General features: G+C 42.0%; 1 protein-coding gene across 2 annotated transcripts in view; it reads right to left on the bottom strand.

Annotated features, from left to right (window-relative positions):
* Positions 1 to 5,898: 5,898 nt before the first annotated feature.
* Positions 5,899 to 17,597, bottom strand: part of vegfc (vascular endothelial growth factor c) — a 227,758-nt gene continuing 216,059 nt past the window's right edge. For both annotated transcript variants that reach the window (XM_041185274.1, XM_041185276.1), the window contains 2 exons: positions 13,539 to 13,872; positions 5,899 to 6,471 (listed from right to left, as the gene is read on the bottom strand). In XM_041185274.1, the coding sequence (XP_041041208.1) occupies positions 6,351 to 6,471; positions 13,539 to 13,872 (455 nt within the window). In that variant the 3' untranslated portion in view covers positions 5,899 to 6,350. The remainder of the gene's footprint in view (positions 6,472 to 13,538; positions 13,873 to 17,597) is intronic.

Genomic DNA, 17,597 nt, shown 5'->3' with positions numbered 1-17,597 from the left:
CCTCAACTCCTCTTTCATGCCAGCTCCTCATAGCTCTCAACTCCCCGATATTTCAAAAACTTTCTCCCTCCTCTTTAAATACTTTCAGTGATCTAGCCTCCACAACTCTGTGGGGTAGAGAATTCCAGACATTCACTACCCTCTGAGAGAAGAAATTCCTTCGTATCTCAGTTTTAAATGAGTGTCCCCTTATTCTGTAACTATGTCCCCTAGTTCGAGATTCCCCCATTCGTGGAAACATGTTCTTAACATCTTCCCTGTCAAGCCCCCTCAGAACCTTGTACGTTTCAATAAGATCATCCCTCATTCTTCTAAACTCTAATGAATAAAGGCCTAACCTGCTTAGCCATTCTTGATAAGCCAACCCCTTCATCCCAGGAATCAGCTGAGTGAATCTCTTTTGAACTGCCTCTAATGCCAATATATCCTTTCTTAAATATGGAGACCAAACCTGTACACAGTACTCCAGGTGCAGCCTCACTAACACTCTGTATAGTTGTAACAAGACTTTCCGATTTTTAAACTCCAACCCCCCAAGCAATACAAGCCAAAATTCCATTTACCTTCTTAATTACTTGCTGAACCTGTATGCTAACTTTATTTTTCATGCACAAGAACACCCAGATCTCTTTGTGCTGCAATTTTTTGGAGTCTCTCTCCATTTAAATAATAGTCTGCCTTTTAATTCTTCCTACCAAAGCACAAGACCTCACACTTTTTTACATTAAACTCCATCTGCCAAGTTTTTGCGCACCCACTCATCCTATCTACAGCCTCTTGTAGATTCCTTATGTCTTCATCAGAACATGCCCTCCCACCTATTTTTGTATCATCAGCAAATCTGGATACATTACACTCTTCCCCCTCTTCCAAGTCATTAATATAGATAGTAAGTAATTGAGGCCCTCAGACTGATCCTTGTGGTACTCCAGTAATTATGTCTTTCCAACCTGAAAAAGACCCATTAATCCCGACTCTCTGTCTTCTGTGTGTTAACCAATCCTCAATCCGGCACTTAGTCACAACCTGCTCACTAACGCTCAGTTTGGGTTCCACCAGGGCCACCCAGTTCTTCATCTCATTACAGCCTTAGTTCAAATATGGACAAGAGAGCAGAACTCTTGAGGTGATGTGAGAATGATTTCCCTCGACATCAGGATGGCTTTGACTGAGTGTGGCATCAAGGAGCCCTAGCAAAACTGAACTCAATGGGAATGAAGGGGAAAACTTTGCACTGGCTGGTGTCATACCTAGCACAAAGGAAGATGGTTGCCATTGCTGGAGATCAATCATCTCAATTCCAAGACATCACCGTAGGAGTTCCTCAGGGTAGTGTCCTAGGCATAGCTATCTTCAGCTGCTTTATCAATGACCTTCCCTCCATCATAAAGTCAGAAGTGTAGATATTAGCTGATAATTGCACAATATTCAGCATCATTTGCGACTCCTCAAATACTGAAACAGTCTGTGTCCGTATGCAGTAAGACCTTGACAAGATTCAGGATTGGGCTGATAAATGGCAAGTAATGTTTGTGCCAAAGAAGTGCTAGGCTATGACCATCTCCAACAAGAGCAAATCTAACCAACGCTCCTTGACATTCAATGGCATCACCATTGCTGAATTCCACGCTATCAACATCCTGGTGGTTACCATTGACCAGAAACTGAACTAGACTAGTCTGTTGTACAAGAGCAGGTCAGAGGCTAGAAATTCTGTGTCGAGTAACTCATTTCCTGACTCCCTGAAGTCTGTCCGCCATCTACAAGGCACAAGTCAGGAGTGTGATGGAATACTCTCTACTTATCTGGATGAGTACAGATCCAACATCACTCAAGAAGTTTGACATCATTCAGGACAAAGCAGTTCGCTTGATTGGCATCCCGTCCACCACTTGCAACATCCACTCCCTCTACCACCGACACACAGAGCATGAGTATGTACCATCTACAAAATGCATTTCAGCAACTCATAAAGGCTCCTACGACAGCACCTTCCAATTCTGTGACCTCGACCACCTCGAAGGACAAGGGCAACAGATGCATGGGAACATCAGCTGCAAGTTCCCCTCCAAGCCACTCACCATCCAAACTTGGAACTATATCGCTGTTCCTTCACTGTCGCTGGGTCAAAATCCTGGAACTTGCTCCAAACAGCACTATGGAAATACCTACATCAAATGAACTGCAGTGGCTCAAGAAGGCAGTTCACCACCGCCTGCTTCAGGGCAATTAGGGACAGACAATAAAAAGGCTGGCCCAGCCACTAACATCCATGTCCCATGAAAGAAAAAAAAAGCAGCCCACGCTTGCAAATGCCAAAACAAAATGTCCACTGTTAGATGTGATTCTGCTATTGGGCAGCACTTGCTGAGCAAGCCTGAGTACGCTGTGATCTGCTCGAAATGTCATTAAACAATCCTCCTGGTCTTTGTTTCTGTGGATATAAAAACTAATGGGCTTCAGAAGGTGGCTGAGCCGATGTTGCTTGCTTTACGTTACACCACAACGTCAAGTTCACGAAGCCTGTCCCTTTCTCTGAGAATGATGCCATAATAATATGACTCATATCATACACTGATACACACAATTTCTAGAAAACTTTAATCATTAACAGTAAGACAGTACTTAGCCTGCCCAGTGTAAAATTAGCAATAAAAAATGAACAGCCAAACTACTGAAAGATCAGTGAAATTCATTGGCATTCATTTTTTTTGAATGCAACTTGAATGAACAAAGCAAAGCATCTTCTCTTTATATTTTTCTGAGGTAATTTCCTCCCCCTCCCCCCCCCCAAAAAAGCCCTTCTTTAAAACATATAACTTGTAGGGTAAAATGAACTTTAAACATTCATATATTGTAAAGTGTTCTACTATAGCCTCCTGACTTTGTTTATATAAAAGCTCAACAACAACAATTTGAATTTAAACAAGTTAAGTCAGAAAAGCAGACACTTGGATAGGATTCATTTGGTTAAATTAAAGAGGCTCTTAAAAGAGGAGAAAGAATGATAGATAAAAGGCTTCAGGGAGAGGTCTCAGAACATGACTGTAAATAACATGGCAAAAGGATGAGGATGCGTAATAGGCCAGAATTAAGGGCACAGAGAAAGGGACAGTCTTCGTGAACTTGACGTTGTGGTGTAACGTAAAGCAAGCAACATCAGCTCAGCCACCTTCTGAAGCCCACTAGTTTTTATATCCACAGAAACAAACACCAGGAGGATTGTTTAATGACATATTGAGCAGATCACAGTGCACTCAGGCTTGCTCAACAAGTGCTGCCCAATAGCGGAATGACATCTAACAGTGGACATTTTGTTTTGGGATTTGCAAGCGTGGGCTGCTTTTTTTTTTCTTTCATGGGATGTGGACGTCAGTGGCTGGGCCAGGCTGTGGGAATAGTTATAGAGCTAGAGAAAGTTACAGGGATCAAGAAAGGTGAGGTTATGGAGGATGGCCCACGTTTTCCCAAATATCACTGGCCATATTGGGCCGGGTTTTTCCTCCCTAGTCAGGTTGCTTGAGTCATGAAATTTCCAGCCTTGTCGCAGCCACCTCAGGACAAAATGGTGTGAAATTCCCTCTGGGGCGGTAGGTGCAAGATGGAGTCAGGCCCGCTGCCCCTGGATACATGTCGGAGGTGGCCACATGGGCTATCGAATGCCGATGTGAGTTCGTTAAAAGACTTTCCTTGGTTCTTTGGGGCTTTCCCCAGTTGTTTTGTTAAATATTAGGACCTCTAGCCCTCACCCCTCTCACTCTACCCACTCCCTAATCCCTATCCATGCTAACTCATACCAATCATGTCCCACTCATCCCCATAACCTCATAACCTCTTGTAGCCCCTTTGCCAATTTAGTATCAACTCATGTTCCCCAGCCACACCCTTTGCCCTTACACCTTCCATGCCAAATAATCCAGTATTCACCATAGGCTGTCCTCAGGAGACATGCTGAGATGAAATAAAGGAAAAGATCTAAATATCTACTGGAATTCGCGAAATAAAGAGGTTCCATGCATGAAAGCCCATTCAATACATTTAAATCCCCTCAGTACTTAGTCCCTTATAAAAACAAATATTTCTATTTGTAACCTGACTTCAAAGACAGCTAATCTTTTAATAACTTTAATTTTAAAGGACAGGGTATTTAAATATCTTAACAGCTTGACAGTTGTACATACCTTCTTTGCCCTTCAAGAGTATTTACATCACTGCCATAAAGTTGTGGAACACATACTCTAGGTCCAGGCCATTCCTAGAGTGAAAATTGGGTCTGCTTTCCCTGTGCACTGAGTTTAAACAGTCCAGTGGATTTGTAATTCACGCTTGTGCGCTTGATATCCTGCCCCCTTTCACCGATCAGTGAAAATGGGATCTGCCATAAATGGGGTGGAGCTTCCATTTCCGAATCCTGTCTGCCATTTTTAAACCGCGGATTCTCAATGACTCCGTGAAAATCCTGCCCATTGTAGTCAGATGCAAATGAGGATACAACGTATACATACAAAGTTTTTTTCCACCATTTGTATCATAACAATGCTGGACTCTGGGAATGCCATGTGTTCCAGGTGTACATGTGACCATCTGGACGAGTTTCAATCACTTGAAGTGCTGAGAGAGAGCTTTTCCTAGCCCTGGGTTTTTATCTGTTTTGTTGCCTCTTGCAGGAGCTGACATGGCTTCAGAAGCCAGGTGGAATAGAGGTGTCAAGTCTTGGTTCTTCAGCCATTATGGTGTGTGGACCAGCTGCCCCTCTTTTTGGAGGTTTGTACTGCTATGTTGTGGTGCCCCAAGGGATTGCGAAGTGATTGATTCTTTCAAAACGTCCCAGTCCCTAATCATGAATAAAAGTCTTCAGCTGCCGCAGAGACATTCAGCTACCCTGTGCCGCTGCAGGCATTCAAGGTCTGCAGCAGTCACTTCCCGCTATTTGAGAGCTGAATTCTTTGGGGGATGTTGCAAATGGCAAAACAAAAATCTTCCGACCTGCCGTCGGCCCATCTGTGCCCACCCCTGCCCCCGCACACACACAATGGCCCCAAATCTGTCCCTTTAACTCTTTACTTCCAACCTCAGCTCCACAAGAGGATTGGAGAGCGGTCTGCGACAATATAGAAACGAGGCCTGACTGGGAAAATGTGTCAGGCTTCAGGCTGATTCCATCAGGCAAGCAGCCAGCTTGCACTGCCTGCTATCCAATGGGACTGATCACCCAAAAACTACAACCTACCTCCACACGCAAGTCTACAGTTGAGAACTGTGGGCTAGCAGGAGATACACTGCAATGGTGAAGGCTATCAAGATTTTTGCTAGTAGAGCTACCAAATGGTTGAACCTCATACTTTGTATCTTTATTGTAGCATTCTTGGCAGAAGTTGATAAAGGTCATATGGCCCATCGAGCCTCCACCGCTATTCAAAAAGATAATGGCTGCATTTCTACATCTGTGGCACTTATCTGTCCTTTCCCCATGTCCCTTGATTCCCTTAGTGCCCAAAAATGCATAGATCTCAGTCTTGAATATTCTCATCAATTGACCATCCACTGCTCTCTGGGTTAGAGAATTTTACAACCCTGACTAAAGAAATTCTCCTCAACTCAGGCCAAAATGGCTGACTCCTTATGCTGAGCCAATGACCCCTCGTTCTAGACTCTCCAGTCAGGGGAAACAGTCTCTCAGACCAGGATTTTCTGGTCCTGCCTGTGACATGCCTTCTACTAGCACGAGTGGAAAATCCCGCCACCAGTATCTAGCCTCCCAAGCCCATTAGTTTCTTGTTTCCCTGTCCATCTGCAGTCAGGAGCCTTTTTTTTTCCCCACTTTCCCCATTTTTCCATTGGAATAAGTGGTAACTTCAACTCGCAAAATTGGGTTAATCCTACAATGGATACGTGTTGTACAATACACTTTTGCCATTTATTTTAAAGATATTTTACATGATATAAAAATACTGATCACAGTGAACTCTTACAGTTGTTAACTGTTATGAACAGGAATGTTGCACAACATTTTGGTGGCAATAAATTAGATATAGATTCATTATCTTAAAAACAAAAATTAGCTTGAAAAGATCTAGACCTTTTGGACATCAGTGTGTCACATGAAGCCCGGGCAAGTTCTCTGCATGACTTGTAGCCTCCAGGCAAGTTTCTACATTGTACGTCTGCATTTTTTTTTTGAAACGTGCAGTATTGGGATTGCTTCGGGCCCTCCTGCGTCTCTGGTGCACTGCTGAATCCAAGATGTAGATAGTATGCATCTTTTTTTTTACACAATGTTCTCCCTCTCGGTAGTAGCATCCATGTGAAAGTCTGACAATGGTTCTTTTGTCACCAAATGACAGTCACCGTCAATAATAGTCAGTGTGCGGTCTTCTCCAATATGTAGGGACACAGCGACATACCTCCTTGCTAAAGTAAAAGCCTTGGCTGCAGCGTCTTGTCCGGACTACACAGGGTGGCCTGTGGCAACTGTGGAATATAAAAGAATCAAGATTATTGCCTTAATTAATCTATTGAAAAAGTTAATAACTCTCATGTTGGGAGGTTTCAATTAGTGCATGAGGACTACACTATATCAGCAATTTCAGGACTGAATGCAATTATTTTATCACAGGGCATGCAGGCACCTTGATCTCGCAAGCTGCATAACAACAGCAATCAAGTATTACCTTTAAGAAAACATCCCAAGGCACTTCAAAGGAACATTATCAAACAAAATTTTATATTGAGTCACATGAGGAGATATTAGGACAGCTTGTCAAAGCGATAGGTTTTCAGAAGCATTTTTAGGAAGAGAGAGAGAGGAAGAGAAAAACAAAGTGGTTTAGAGAGGGAGGTCCAGAGTACAGGCACTCTGCAGCTAATGGTGAGTTTTGAAATTGGGAGGTTTCAGAGGCCAGGAGCGCAGGCACCTTTTACAGAGATTGGGAAGGATGATAACTGAGGGATTTGAAAATAAGAATTAGAATAAATGGAGTCCAAACCGCCACAAAATTGCGATAGGGCTAACCAACAAATATGAGACAGAGCGCAGAGTAGGACTCAGTTACTTGTGCCACAAGGGCTGGATCATTTGGGCAATATAACACCATGTATTACAATTTAGACATTCCTGTTCAATTGCATATCTCTACCTTTGTTCCCTTTATTTAAGGAAATGTCTTTAAACTATCGAAGTGACAAGTGGGTAGGAATGGTCCATCATGGAGACATAGCCAAAATACTCATCTTATTCCCTTACCAAATCACTGTTGGTATAGCAATGATCCCAACATGATTTTATATAGAAAGGAAAAGAATGTGGTTTGGATGCACCACTTTCAAAAGAATATGATAAGCAGAAAATTGGGGTACTTCTGTCCTCACTTTCATTGCTTGAGTCATTAAAATAAAACCACATTAAGAAAATAATAGATCAATGAAATTTGAAATTATACTATCCTGCGATAGTTATCAACACTTAATCCATTTGTCACATTTTTAATGAAGCCTTTATCTATGGTTAATGCTTGTGCAACAGTGACCCTTACGGTGACATGTCTAGGCCAATGACACTGATAGTCTGTTTACTTGTTCACAGACAGCAGATAATTGGTGTTTCATTGCGAAAGCTGCCTGCACAGTATCCCATTCAGAGATGGATGATAGGCAAGCTTGCTTCAGATCCAAATACAGCAAATCATTTTATTTTCCATAAACAAAGTTTCTATCCCTCCAGCGGTGGAGATGATAATATACGTAATTAATCAAGCAAAATATACAAGGGTTTTTCCAAATGTTGTAGTGGGTTAAATAACCAAAAACAGTGGTGCACTGCAATAGGATGTGAGCAATGGGGAAATATGAAATTCATGAAAGGAAGCCTCGTGCTGGCTTTATTCATAATACAGCACTTGACCTGCTTTAAACACTCCACCTTCGTTTGTGCTAGAAACTGCTCCCATTGAGACTTTGCTCCTGTAATGATTGTATGTTTACAGAGAAATCCATTTATGCTAACAGACATTCATTATGCAAAAGATACAGATTGGGGTTACATAAATTGTAGACAGAAATCAGCAGCAGAAGGTTAGAAATAGATTCTGGCTGGCACTGACAAGATCTCGAATTAATTAATCATAAAGTGCATGTCTCCATCCAAAAACATTCCTTTATTATCCATTTATCATGTTGGTTGGAGAATGTTTTCAGGGTGTAAGATAATGATTAATGCAAGGGTTGGTTTTACTCAAATGTAATAAAACATATCATAGATACACAGATTTTATTTTCTATTGTGTACACTTCCATTTTAATATTCACTGATTAACTGCTGATTCATGTTTTGCAGGACGTTTTCTCCAACCTCTAATGTTAAGCTTCTCAGGTTTTGCTGTGCAAATTTGCATTGCATGATAGTAGTAAAAATAAAATATTTATTTGAGTGAGTTGGGGGGGGGGGTGGTGGGTGGGAGAAGCATTCATGTGGATAATCTGAAATTAGAACTGAAAATTCTGCATATATTACCATTTGCACAGTGAGTAGTGCAGACTGGAGCAAAGGGACAGTAGTAGAATGAGTGAGATGGTACAACTTGGCAGATGCAGTTCAAAGTGGGAAAGGGTTAGATCATCGACTTCGGACCTAAGAAAGTTAAATCAGAGTATTTTCTAAATGGCAGGAAGCTGGGAACTATGGATGCGCAGAGATTTAGGCGTCAGCGTACAGAAATCACTAAAAGCTTGTGGACAGGTACCAAAAATAATGATAAAGGCTACTGGAATGTTGGCCTTTATCTCAAAATGACTGGAAGCTATGTTACAGTAATCTAAAGCTCTGGTTTAGAGTACTCCATTCACTTCTGGACACAGCAGTACAGGAAAGATATATTAGCCTTGGCATCTCTACAGTGCAGCTTCATCAGAATGTACAGTTTTTGTCTCCTTATTTAAAAAAAATATATAGTTGCTTTGGAAGCAGTTCAGAGACGGTTCACCAGACTCATTCCTAGGATGAAGGGATAAAGCCAGAAAATGCTGGAAAAACTCAGCAGGGCTGATGGCATCAGTGGAGAGTGAAACAAAGCTAATGTTTCGAGTCTGTATGACCCTTCTTCAGGGCTAGGATGAGGGGGTTGTCTTATGAAGAAAGGCTGAACAGGTCAGGCCTAAACCCATTGGGTTTTGGAAGTTTTTGAGGTGATCTTATTGAAACATATAAGATCCTGAGGGGGCTTGTTAGGGTGGATATCCAGAGTATGTTTCCTCTTGTGGGGCAGACTAAAACTAGGGGACATAGTTTAAAAGCGAGAGGTCTCCCTTTTAAGACAGAGATGAGAAGAACTGTTTTCTCCCAAGGGCCGTTGGCGTGTGGAATTCCCTTCCCCAGGGAGTAGTGGAGGCTGGGTCTTTAAATTTATTCAAGGCAGATTTAGATAGATTTTGTTAGGCAAAGAAGTCAGGGGCTATGGGGGGCAGAAAGGTAAGTGGAGCTGAGACCACAATCAAAACAGTGATGATCTTATTGAATGGTGGAGAAGGATCCAAGGGCCAAATGGCCTACTTCTGCTCCTATGTCCCTATGTTCCTAGGTAGAGCAACATTTTGGGGGGTGGGGGGGGGGGAGAGCCTCCATCACTAGACCTGATGACCAGTCACACCTGAAGGGTTGATTTACATTATGTTTCCCCTATGTTGGCACCATGGCATCATTGCATTAAAACAATTGCAGGCAACAAAAACAATGCAATAGAGACAAAAGTCTCAACAATTGAAAATAAATAAGGAGAGATAAAGCAAATGTGGTAATATGAAGACTGCCCAATGGAACCTTTCATGAGATCAATTTTTATTGGTCCCAGCATTGAGTGGCTTAGATAATTTGATATGTATTTTAATGAAGGAAATAGAATTTGTCATGTGGAAATTGGCTGCTGTGTTTCATAGATTCGAACAGAGACTGCGCCTCAAAAATATTTTTCATTGGCTGCAAAGCGGTTTGACTTGTCCTGACGTCATGCAAAAAGCTACACAAATGTAAGACTTCATCGGAAAAAGTCAGCCAGGTGTCTCTGCTTGTGACTCCAGTGGCTAGGACCACCTATATTGCATGAGGGCTGGTGCAGGCTCTCTGACTCGATTCTGATTCCACATCTGAATTGCATTCACTCAGTCATGAAGATTGACAATTGGGTGAGGTGCAAGAGGCTGCCTACCATCTGTGGAACTGCACACCGGCAATGAGCCAAAACATTCAAGATAGGAAGAAGAGGTAAGAGAATGGACTGAGAGAGGCAGGGGAATCAGATATCACACTTCACTTACTCAGGAAAATACAATTTATTCAGAATTTAATTTTTTTTATCGCTCTAAGGAAAATAAGCTAATGGTGGTGGAAAGCTTACTCCTTACTTCTTGATGCAGTTCGATCTGGGAATTAGGAATATAGCAACAGGAATAGGCCATTCATTCTCTTAAGCCTGTTCTGCCAATCAATTAAAACACGGTTTGGTTATATCGTAATGTCATTTACTCACTGTGGTCTCGTAACCCTGAAGATCCTAGCCAAACGAATACCTATCAATCTCAGTTTTAAAATTTTCAATTGATCTAGCCTCAAAATTGGAAATCATTTCCAAAATACAAAGTATCGCCAACATGAGCTAGTTATTAGTTTTAGGAGCAGCATGCACCCAGAAAATCTTATAAAGCTAACTGCCCTTTACTCATCTTAATCTTTGAAACACGCTATTACCTTTACTGTGGTATTGTCATCATCCTTGTCTTTACTGAAGACAAATACGAATTACTCAGGCATGCTCTCTGCCTCCACCAGGAAAGCTTCTTTATGGTCCCTAATTGACACCACCTTTCCTTTCAGGACTATTGTTTTAAGCAGTTGTATAACAGATATTTGATGTTAATTGATAATAATCTATTTTCATTTGCCTCTCTTAATCCCTGTTTCAGTTCTCCTCCATGTTTTCCGTATTCAGCTTGGCTCTCTATTTTTTAATGCCCTGACACTTATCGTAAGCTTCCTTTCCCTGGTTAATTTTAACCTCTATGGGTGGGATTTAATCTTGCAGCAGAGGGTCCATCCACTGGCTGGAGATTGGGTGGCAATCCTCCACGGCCATTCTGAGATTCCTCCTCAAACTGACTTAGTGCCACTCAGGCACTTACCAGCTGGAATTGGGGTTGTCGCTGTCCTCAATGGGGATTTCCTGCCAGTTTGAGCTTGGCAGCCACTGGTGGTACTGTAGGGTACTGCCCAAACTGCAGGATTGTCGCTGGAGCCTGGAGTGAAGGTAGGGACGGAAGGCTCGTCAGGCCAGTTAGGGCGGACTGGGTGGGCGGGGATGGGCTGAATATTTAGATAGGCAGAGTTCTTCACTCATGCCTCCTGTGGATATCTTTGCGGTGCTGCCCAGGTAGGAAGGAGCACCCAGGCTGCAGGCATGCCTGCCAGGGTTTACTTGCAAGGGTTTATCTCGTGGGTTGCCCACAAGGTGTGGCCCTTGCCTGCTGCTGGCTGAACACCAGCACTGGCGGGATTGCACCCTTAGGTGGTCACTTAAGGGCTCAGTTGGCTTCTGGGTGGGAAGGCTGTCCCTGACCCCTCCCATCCTGGCCTCTCTCAGCCTCTCTTCAGCTTTGAAGAAGAGTCATAAGGACTCGAAATGTTAACTCTGTTTCTTGCTCCACAGATGCTGACAGAGCTGCTGAGATTTTCCAGCATTTTCTGTTTTTATTTCTGCTATACTCCTTCACAATCTGGCAGTGGTAGAGTTGGGAGTCATTTTTGTCAACATCCCTGGCATGACTTGATTAGAGTTGACATTTTGGGTCTGTTAAGTTTACTGCTTTGGCTTGTAACAGGTTTTTTTTAAACTTGGCAGTAGCTACTTGCAGTAAAAGTAATTCTCTGGTTGGCTTTACATTGCAGCAGTGGGTTTGGATAGGGTAATTGAGCAAGACAGCGATTCTAAACCAACTAGCGAAGCAAGGACTGACAGGACTGTCCTTATTTCTGGGACACAAATTTATGATTTAAAAAAAAAGGCTTTTTTTCTCTCTTGTGTGATACAAGCCCTGTTCTAACTGGGACACGGCTTCAACCATGTATTCAATTTTGAACCATAAGACAAGGATTTGCATTAAGGAGATTTGCTTATATGAGACCCTGTCTAAGTACTAGGCCATTATTTGCCCATTCACTATCACTATCCTACATTGCAACAGTGACAGCACTTCAGAACTACTTCATTGGCTGAGAAGTGTTTTGGGATGTCCAGAGGTTGTGAAAGGTTCTATAATTATTTCATTAATTTATTTATATATTTATTTAATTTTATATTTAATCTATATTTGTTAATTCATTTAACATAACTAACTCTTAAATATTTTATTCAACAAAGGTTTGTGAATCTTTGGAGTTCTCTACCACAAAGAGTTGTGGATGCTCCATCATTGAATATATTCAAGGCTGGGATAGACACATATTTGATCTCTCAGGAAATCAAAGGATATGGGGAACAGGCAGGAAAATAGATTTGAGATAGAAAATCAGCCACGATTGTACAGAATGGCAGAGTGCAGGCTCAACAGGCTGTTTAGTCTACTCCTGCTCTTATTTATTATGTTCTTACTCTACCATTATCTTCAAGCCAGAAGACCAACCATTCAATGGCATTGCCATCACTGAGTCATACACCATAAAGTCCTGAGAATCACTATTAACCAGAAACTAATAAGGATCAGCCACACAAATGTCATGTCAGAGACTGGATATTCTGTGGTAAATAGTCAATCTCTGACTCCCAAAGCATCTCTACCATCTGCAAAGCACAATTCAGGGATGTGCTGGAATAATGCCCATTTGCCCGGATGGGTGCAGCTCAAACAGCACTCAAGGAGCTTGATGATATTACAGAAAAGTCATTTTGATTGATATCCCATCCACTTGCTTTCTTCATGCTATTCCTTCAATAGCAGCATGCTGTAGCTACATTGGACGGAATTTTATGACAGCTTGGATTTTACGTTCCCATTGAAACCAATGGAGTTTAGAATAGCTCGCCACGATGGGGCCATAAAATTCTGGCCATTGTGTTCTATTGACAGGATGCACCACAGCACTTGCCAAGAGAGAACCTCCCAAACCTGTAACCTCTACCACCCAGAAGGACAAGGGCAGCAGATGCATGGGCACACCATCCCCTCCAAGTTGTATACTTTCCCAACTTGGAAATATATCGCTGTTCTGTCACTGCCACTTGGTCAAAATCCTGAAAATTCCTATAACAGCACTGTGAGAGCACCTTCAGCACATGGGCTGCAATGGTTCAAGGAGGCAGCCCACTAGAACATCCTGAAGGCCAATTAATGACAGGCAATAAATGTTGGTCTTGGCAGTGATGCCCACATTTTGTGAATGAATTTTTAAAAGAGCATGAAGAAAGAAAATGCCTCAAAGAATTCAATTACAACATTTTTTAACATCACTCTGGAACAAAGCAAGCCTTACGTATGGTGTAAACTGACACAACACTCACCTACAGGTGTGAGGGTGAAACCTCATTCCTTTCAGAAAGCATTTATTTGGAGACTCTGTGCACTCGCAGGCACATTTTACTGGGTTTAAAGGCTGATTCCTTGGACAGCTTTTTTTGCAAATACACTCGCAAGAATTTGCATCAAATTGCTTGTGGGGGCCACATAAGGCGGGATACAGTCTGTTTCTGCACACGCATTGGCACGAGTCCTTATCTAGCTCTTTGTGGCGTCCACAGCTAGTGTGGTGTAGGCCTCCTTTACAGACACACTGACATGTATCCTCATCCAGTTCTTTATTAGGCCCGCAGACGCTGTAGAAGTCGCTGCCTCGATCTGTGAAAGAAATAAAAAGATACGTTCTGTAAGGGAACGGGACCAAATAAACTGTAAAATACTTTAACAAGATTATGCATTTGCACCTTGTGAAATGCTTGGTGCAAGAGAATGAAGGCAAATTTTCCTCTCTCGTGCTTGTGCATAAAACATTGCCTGGGTGGATCTCATATCAGGTGACCTCTGTTATGCAGTTCCCACTATTTAAATTTTCTAGATGTGTTGTGCCCAGATGATTGAATGGATTCAGATGTAGAAACAAGAGATCTATGTCCTTCATAAGGTATGACAAAACATTCACTTCTCCCATTGAAAGGTCCAGTTAGGACAAGAGTCCAGCTACATGGACAACAAATTCATTACTTCCCTCATTCTTTTGAGCGAGACGTGAGTCTTGGCTCCAGAGTCACATTTTCACCTCGGTCTCAAAAGACCGCAGATTCAACCCCACTTGGCCCCCCTTTGCCATGCAAGTGGACATAAAAGATCCCATGGAGCTATTGCAAAGAAGCGCAGGGGAGTTCTCCCTCGTGTCCTGGCCATATTTATCTCCCAACACCTCAGATGATTATCACATTGCTGTTTGTGGGAGTTTGCTGAGCAGAATTTGACTACCACACCTCTCTACATTACAACAGTGACTACATATCTTCAAAGGTTTGGTTCTGAAGTAGTTTGGGGCATCCTGAGGTTGTGGAGGATGCTATATAAATGCAATATTTCTTTTTTTCTTTTTCTTATTCATGAGGAAAAATCAGAGCATATCAGAGGATAAGTATGCACAATCTATGCTTTAATTGGCTAGTTAAAGAACAGAAATAACAGAAACACCATATTATTAAAACCCCAGACTGTTATGGCACTGCTGTTTTTTTATGTTCATTCATGGGATGTGGGCATTGCTGGCTCAGCCAGCATTTATTGGCCATCCCCAATTGCCCTCGTTCAGAGGGCATTTAAGAGTCAACCACATTGCTTTGAGTCTGGAGTCACATGTAAGCTAGACCAGGTAAGGGTGACAGATTTCCTTCCCGAATGGACATTAGTGAGCCAAATGGGTTTTTTATGATAATCAACAATGGTTTCAGAGTCATCATTAGACTTTTTAATTCCAGATTTTTATTGGATTCAAATTCCACCATCTGCTATGCATGGGATTTGAACCCAAGTCACCAGAGAATTACCCCTGCACAGTAGTCCACTGCAGTTCAATCAGCTAAAACTGCTGAGCCTCCTAGGGTAGTATAAACTTACCGATGTATATCCAACCTGGATTACTTTTAGGGCATTGACTTGCATGGTTATTTGTTCTGAGTTGGAAGTAGCCCAGGCCCCAGAGACAGGGTCAATCTTCTACATTCCATGAATGAGCCAGGTTGGATGATACAGTGAGAACTGTGCCTGGGGTGGGGGGGGTGGGTTGGGGACCTATCTTGTTCAGGTATCTCATTCTCAATACTGCAAAATAGGATTGACTAGGATTCTATCTTCCAAGTCCAAGTGCATTGCCTTTGAACCACCTTCCCCCAAAGGAAGATAGTATCTGGTCATTAGACGACTGACAAGGGCTTGTATTAAACCCACTCAGGTATCAGCAGCGCCTCTTTAGTGGCATGGCAAGCACTCCAATTCATCATAACACCTTCTCAAAAGCCCCAAACCAGTCTCAGGCTCCTCCTGAGCTATATGATGCAGATCTGCTTTCATTAGGTTAAAAGGACTGAGGGCAGCTCATGACAGACATCTTTATATGTTCGAGCTGTACAAGTCTAGTGCAATTTAATAAGTATGTGTAGACCAAGCCCTTACCATTATCATGATAAGCCATAAGATCATAAGATGTAGGAGCAGCTTTAGGCCATTCAGCCCATCGAGCCTGCTCCGCCATTCAATGAGATCATGGCTGATGTGATAAGCCTCAACTCCACTTTCCTGCCTTTTCCCCATAACTTTTGATTCCCTTAGCGATTAAAAATCTGTCTATTTCAACCTTGAATATACTTAACGGCCCAGTTTCTACAGCCTTCTATGGTAAAGAATTCCACAGATTCACTACCCTCTGAGAGAAGAAATTCCTCCTGATCTCTGTCTTAAATGGGCGACCCCTTACTCTGAGATTATGGCCTCTGGTCCTAGACTTTCTCATAAGGGGAAACAACCTCTCAACATCTAACCTGTCAAGCCCCCGAAGAATCTTATCGATTTCAATAAGGTCGCCTCTCATTCTTCTAAACTCCAGTGAGTACATTCCCAACCAACTCAGCCTCTCCTCATAAGAAGATCCCTCCATACCCAGAATCAACCTAGTGAATCTTGTCTGGACTACCTCCACTGCCAGTATATTTTTCCTTAGGTAAGGGGACCAAAATTGTTCACAGTATTCTCCATGCGGTCTAACTAGTGCCTTGCATAGTTTTAGCAAGACTTCCCTATTTTTATACTCCATTCCCTTTGAAATAAAGGCCAACATTCCATTTGCCTTCCTACCTATTTTTGTGTCATCTGCAAACCTGGTGATAGTGCATTCACTTCCCTCATCCCTTAATATATAATGTAAATAATTGTGGCCCCAGCACTGATTCCTGTGACACTCCAGTAGTTACAGGCTGCCATCCTGAAAATGCCCCCCTTATCCCAACTCTCTGTCTTCTATTAGTTAGCCAATCCTTTATCCATGCTAATATACTACCCCCAACACCATGGGCTCTTATCTTATTAAGTAACTTTGTGTGTGGTACCTTATCAAATGCCTTTTGAAAATCCAAATATATCACATCTACTGGTTCCCTTTTATCCATCTGCTTGCTACCTTCTCAAAGGATTCTAATAAATTTCTCTGGCATTATTTCCCCTTCATGAAGCCATGCCAACTCTGCTTGATTAGATTATGCATTTCTAAATGCTCTGCTATTAAATCCTTTATAATAGACTCTAACATTTTCTGAATGATGGCTGTTAAGCTAACTGGTCTATAGTTACCTGATATTTGTCTTCCTCCCTTTTTGAATAAAGGTGTTACATTGGCAGTTTTCCAATCCTCTGGGGCTTTTCCAGAATCTACGGATTCTTGGAAGATTACTACCAGTGCATCCATTATCTCTGCAGCTACTTCCTTTAATATCCTAGGATGCAACCCATCAGGTCCAGAGGACATATTGGCCTTTAGCCCCATTAGTTCCCTCAGTAATTTTTCTCTAATGATAGTTATTATATTTATTTCCTCTCCCCTCTTTTGCCCCTTGATTATTTAGTATTTTTGGAATGTTATTAGTGCCTTCTAGACTAATGCAAAGTATTTATTTAACTCCTCTGGCATTTCCTGGTTCCCCATTATTATTTCCCCAGCCTCATTCTCTAAGGGACCTATGTTCACTTTAGCATCTCTCTTCCTTTTTATATATTTTAAGAAGCTCTTACTGTCCGTTTTTATATTACTTGCTATTTTACCCTCAAAGTTTATTTTCTCCCTCTATTATTATTTTTGGTCATCTTCTGTTGGTTTTTAAAACTTTCCCAAACCTCTGGGTTACCACTAATCTTTGCCACATTGTATGTTTTTTTATTTCAATTCGGTACACTCCTTAACTTCTTTGTTTAACCATAGTTGGTTTATCCCCTTCCTAGAATCCTTCTTCCTCACTGGGATATATCTTTGTTGGGAATCATGTACTATTTTCTTAAACATCTGTCATTGTTCATCAACCACCTTTTTTGCTAAACTCCTT

This window comes from Carcharodon carcharias, chromosome 4, assembly GCF_017639515.1.
Source record: "Carcharodon carcharias isolate sCarCar2 chromosome 4, sCarCar2.pri, whole genome shotgun sequence".
Taxonomy (NCBI): Eukaryota; Metazoa; Chordata; class Chondrichthyes; order Lamniformes; family Lamnidae; genus Carcharodon; species Carcharodon carcharias.
Note: the sequence above shows the minus strand (reverse complement) of the source record. Positions and strands in the feature narration are given on the sequence as shown.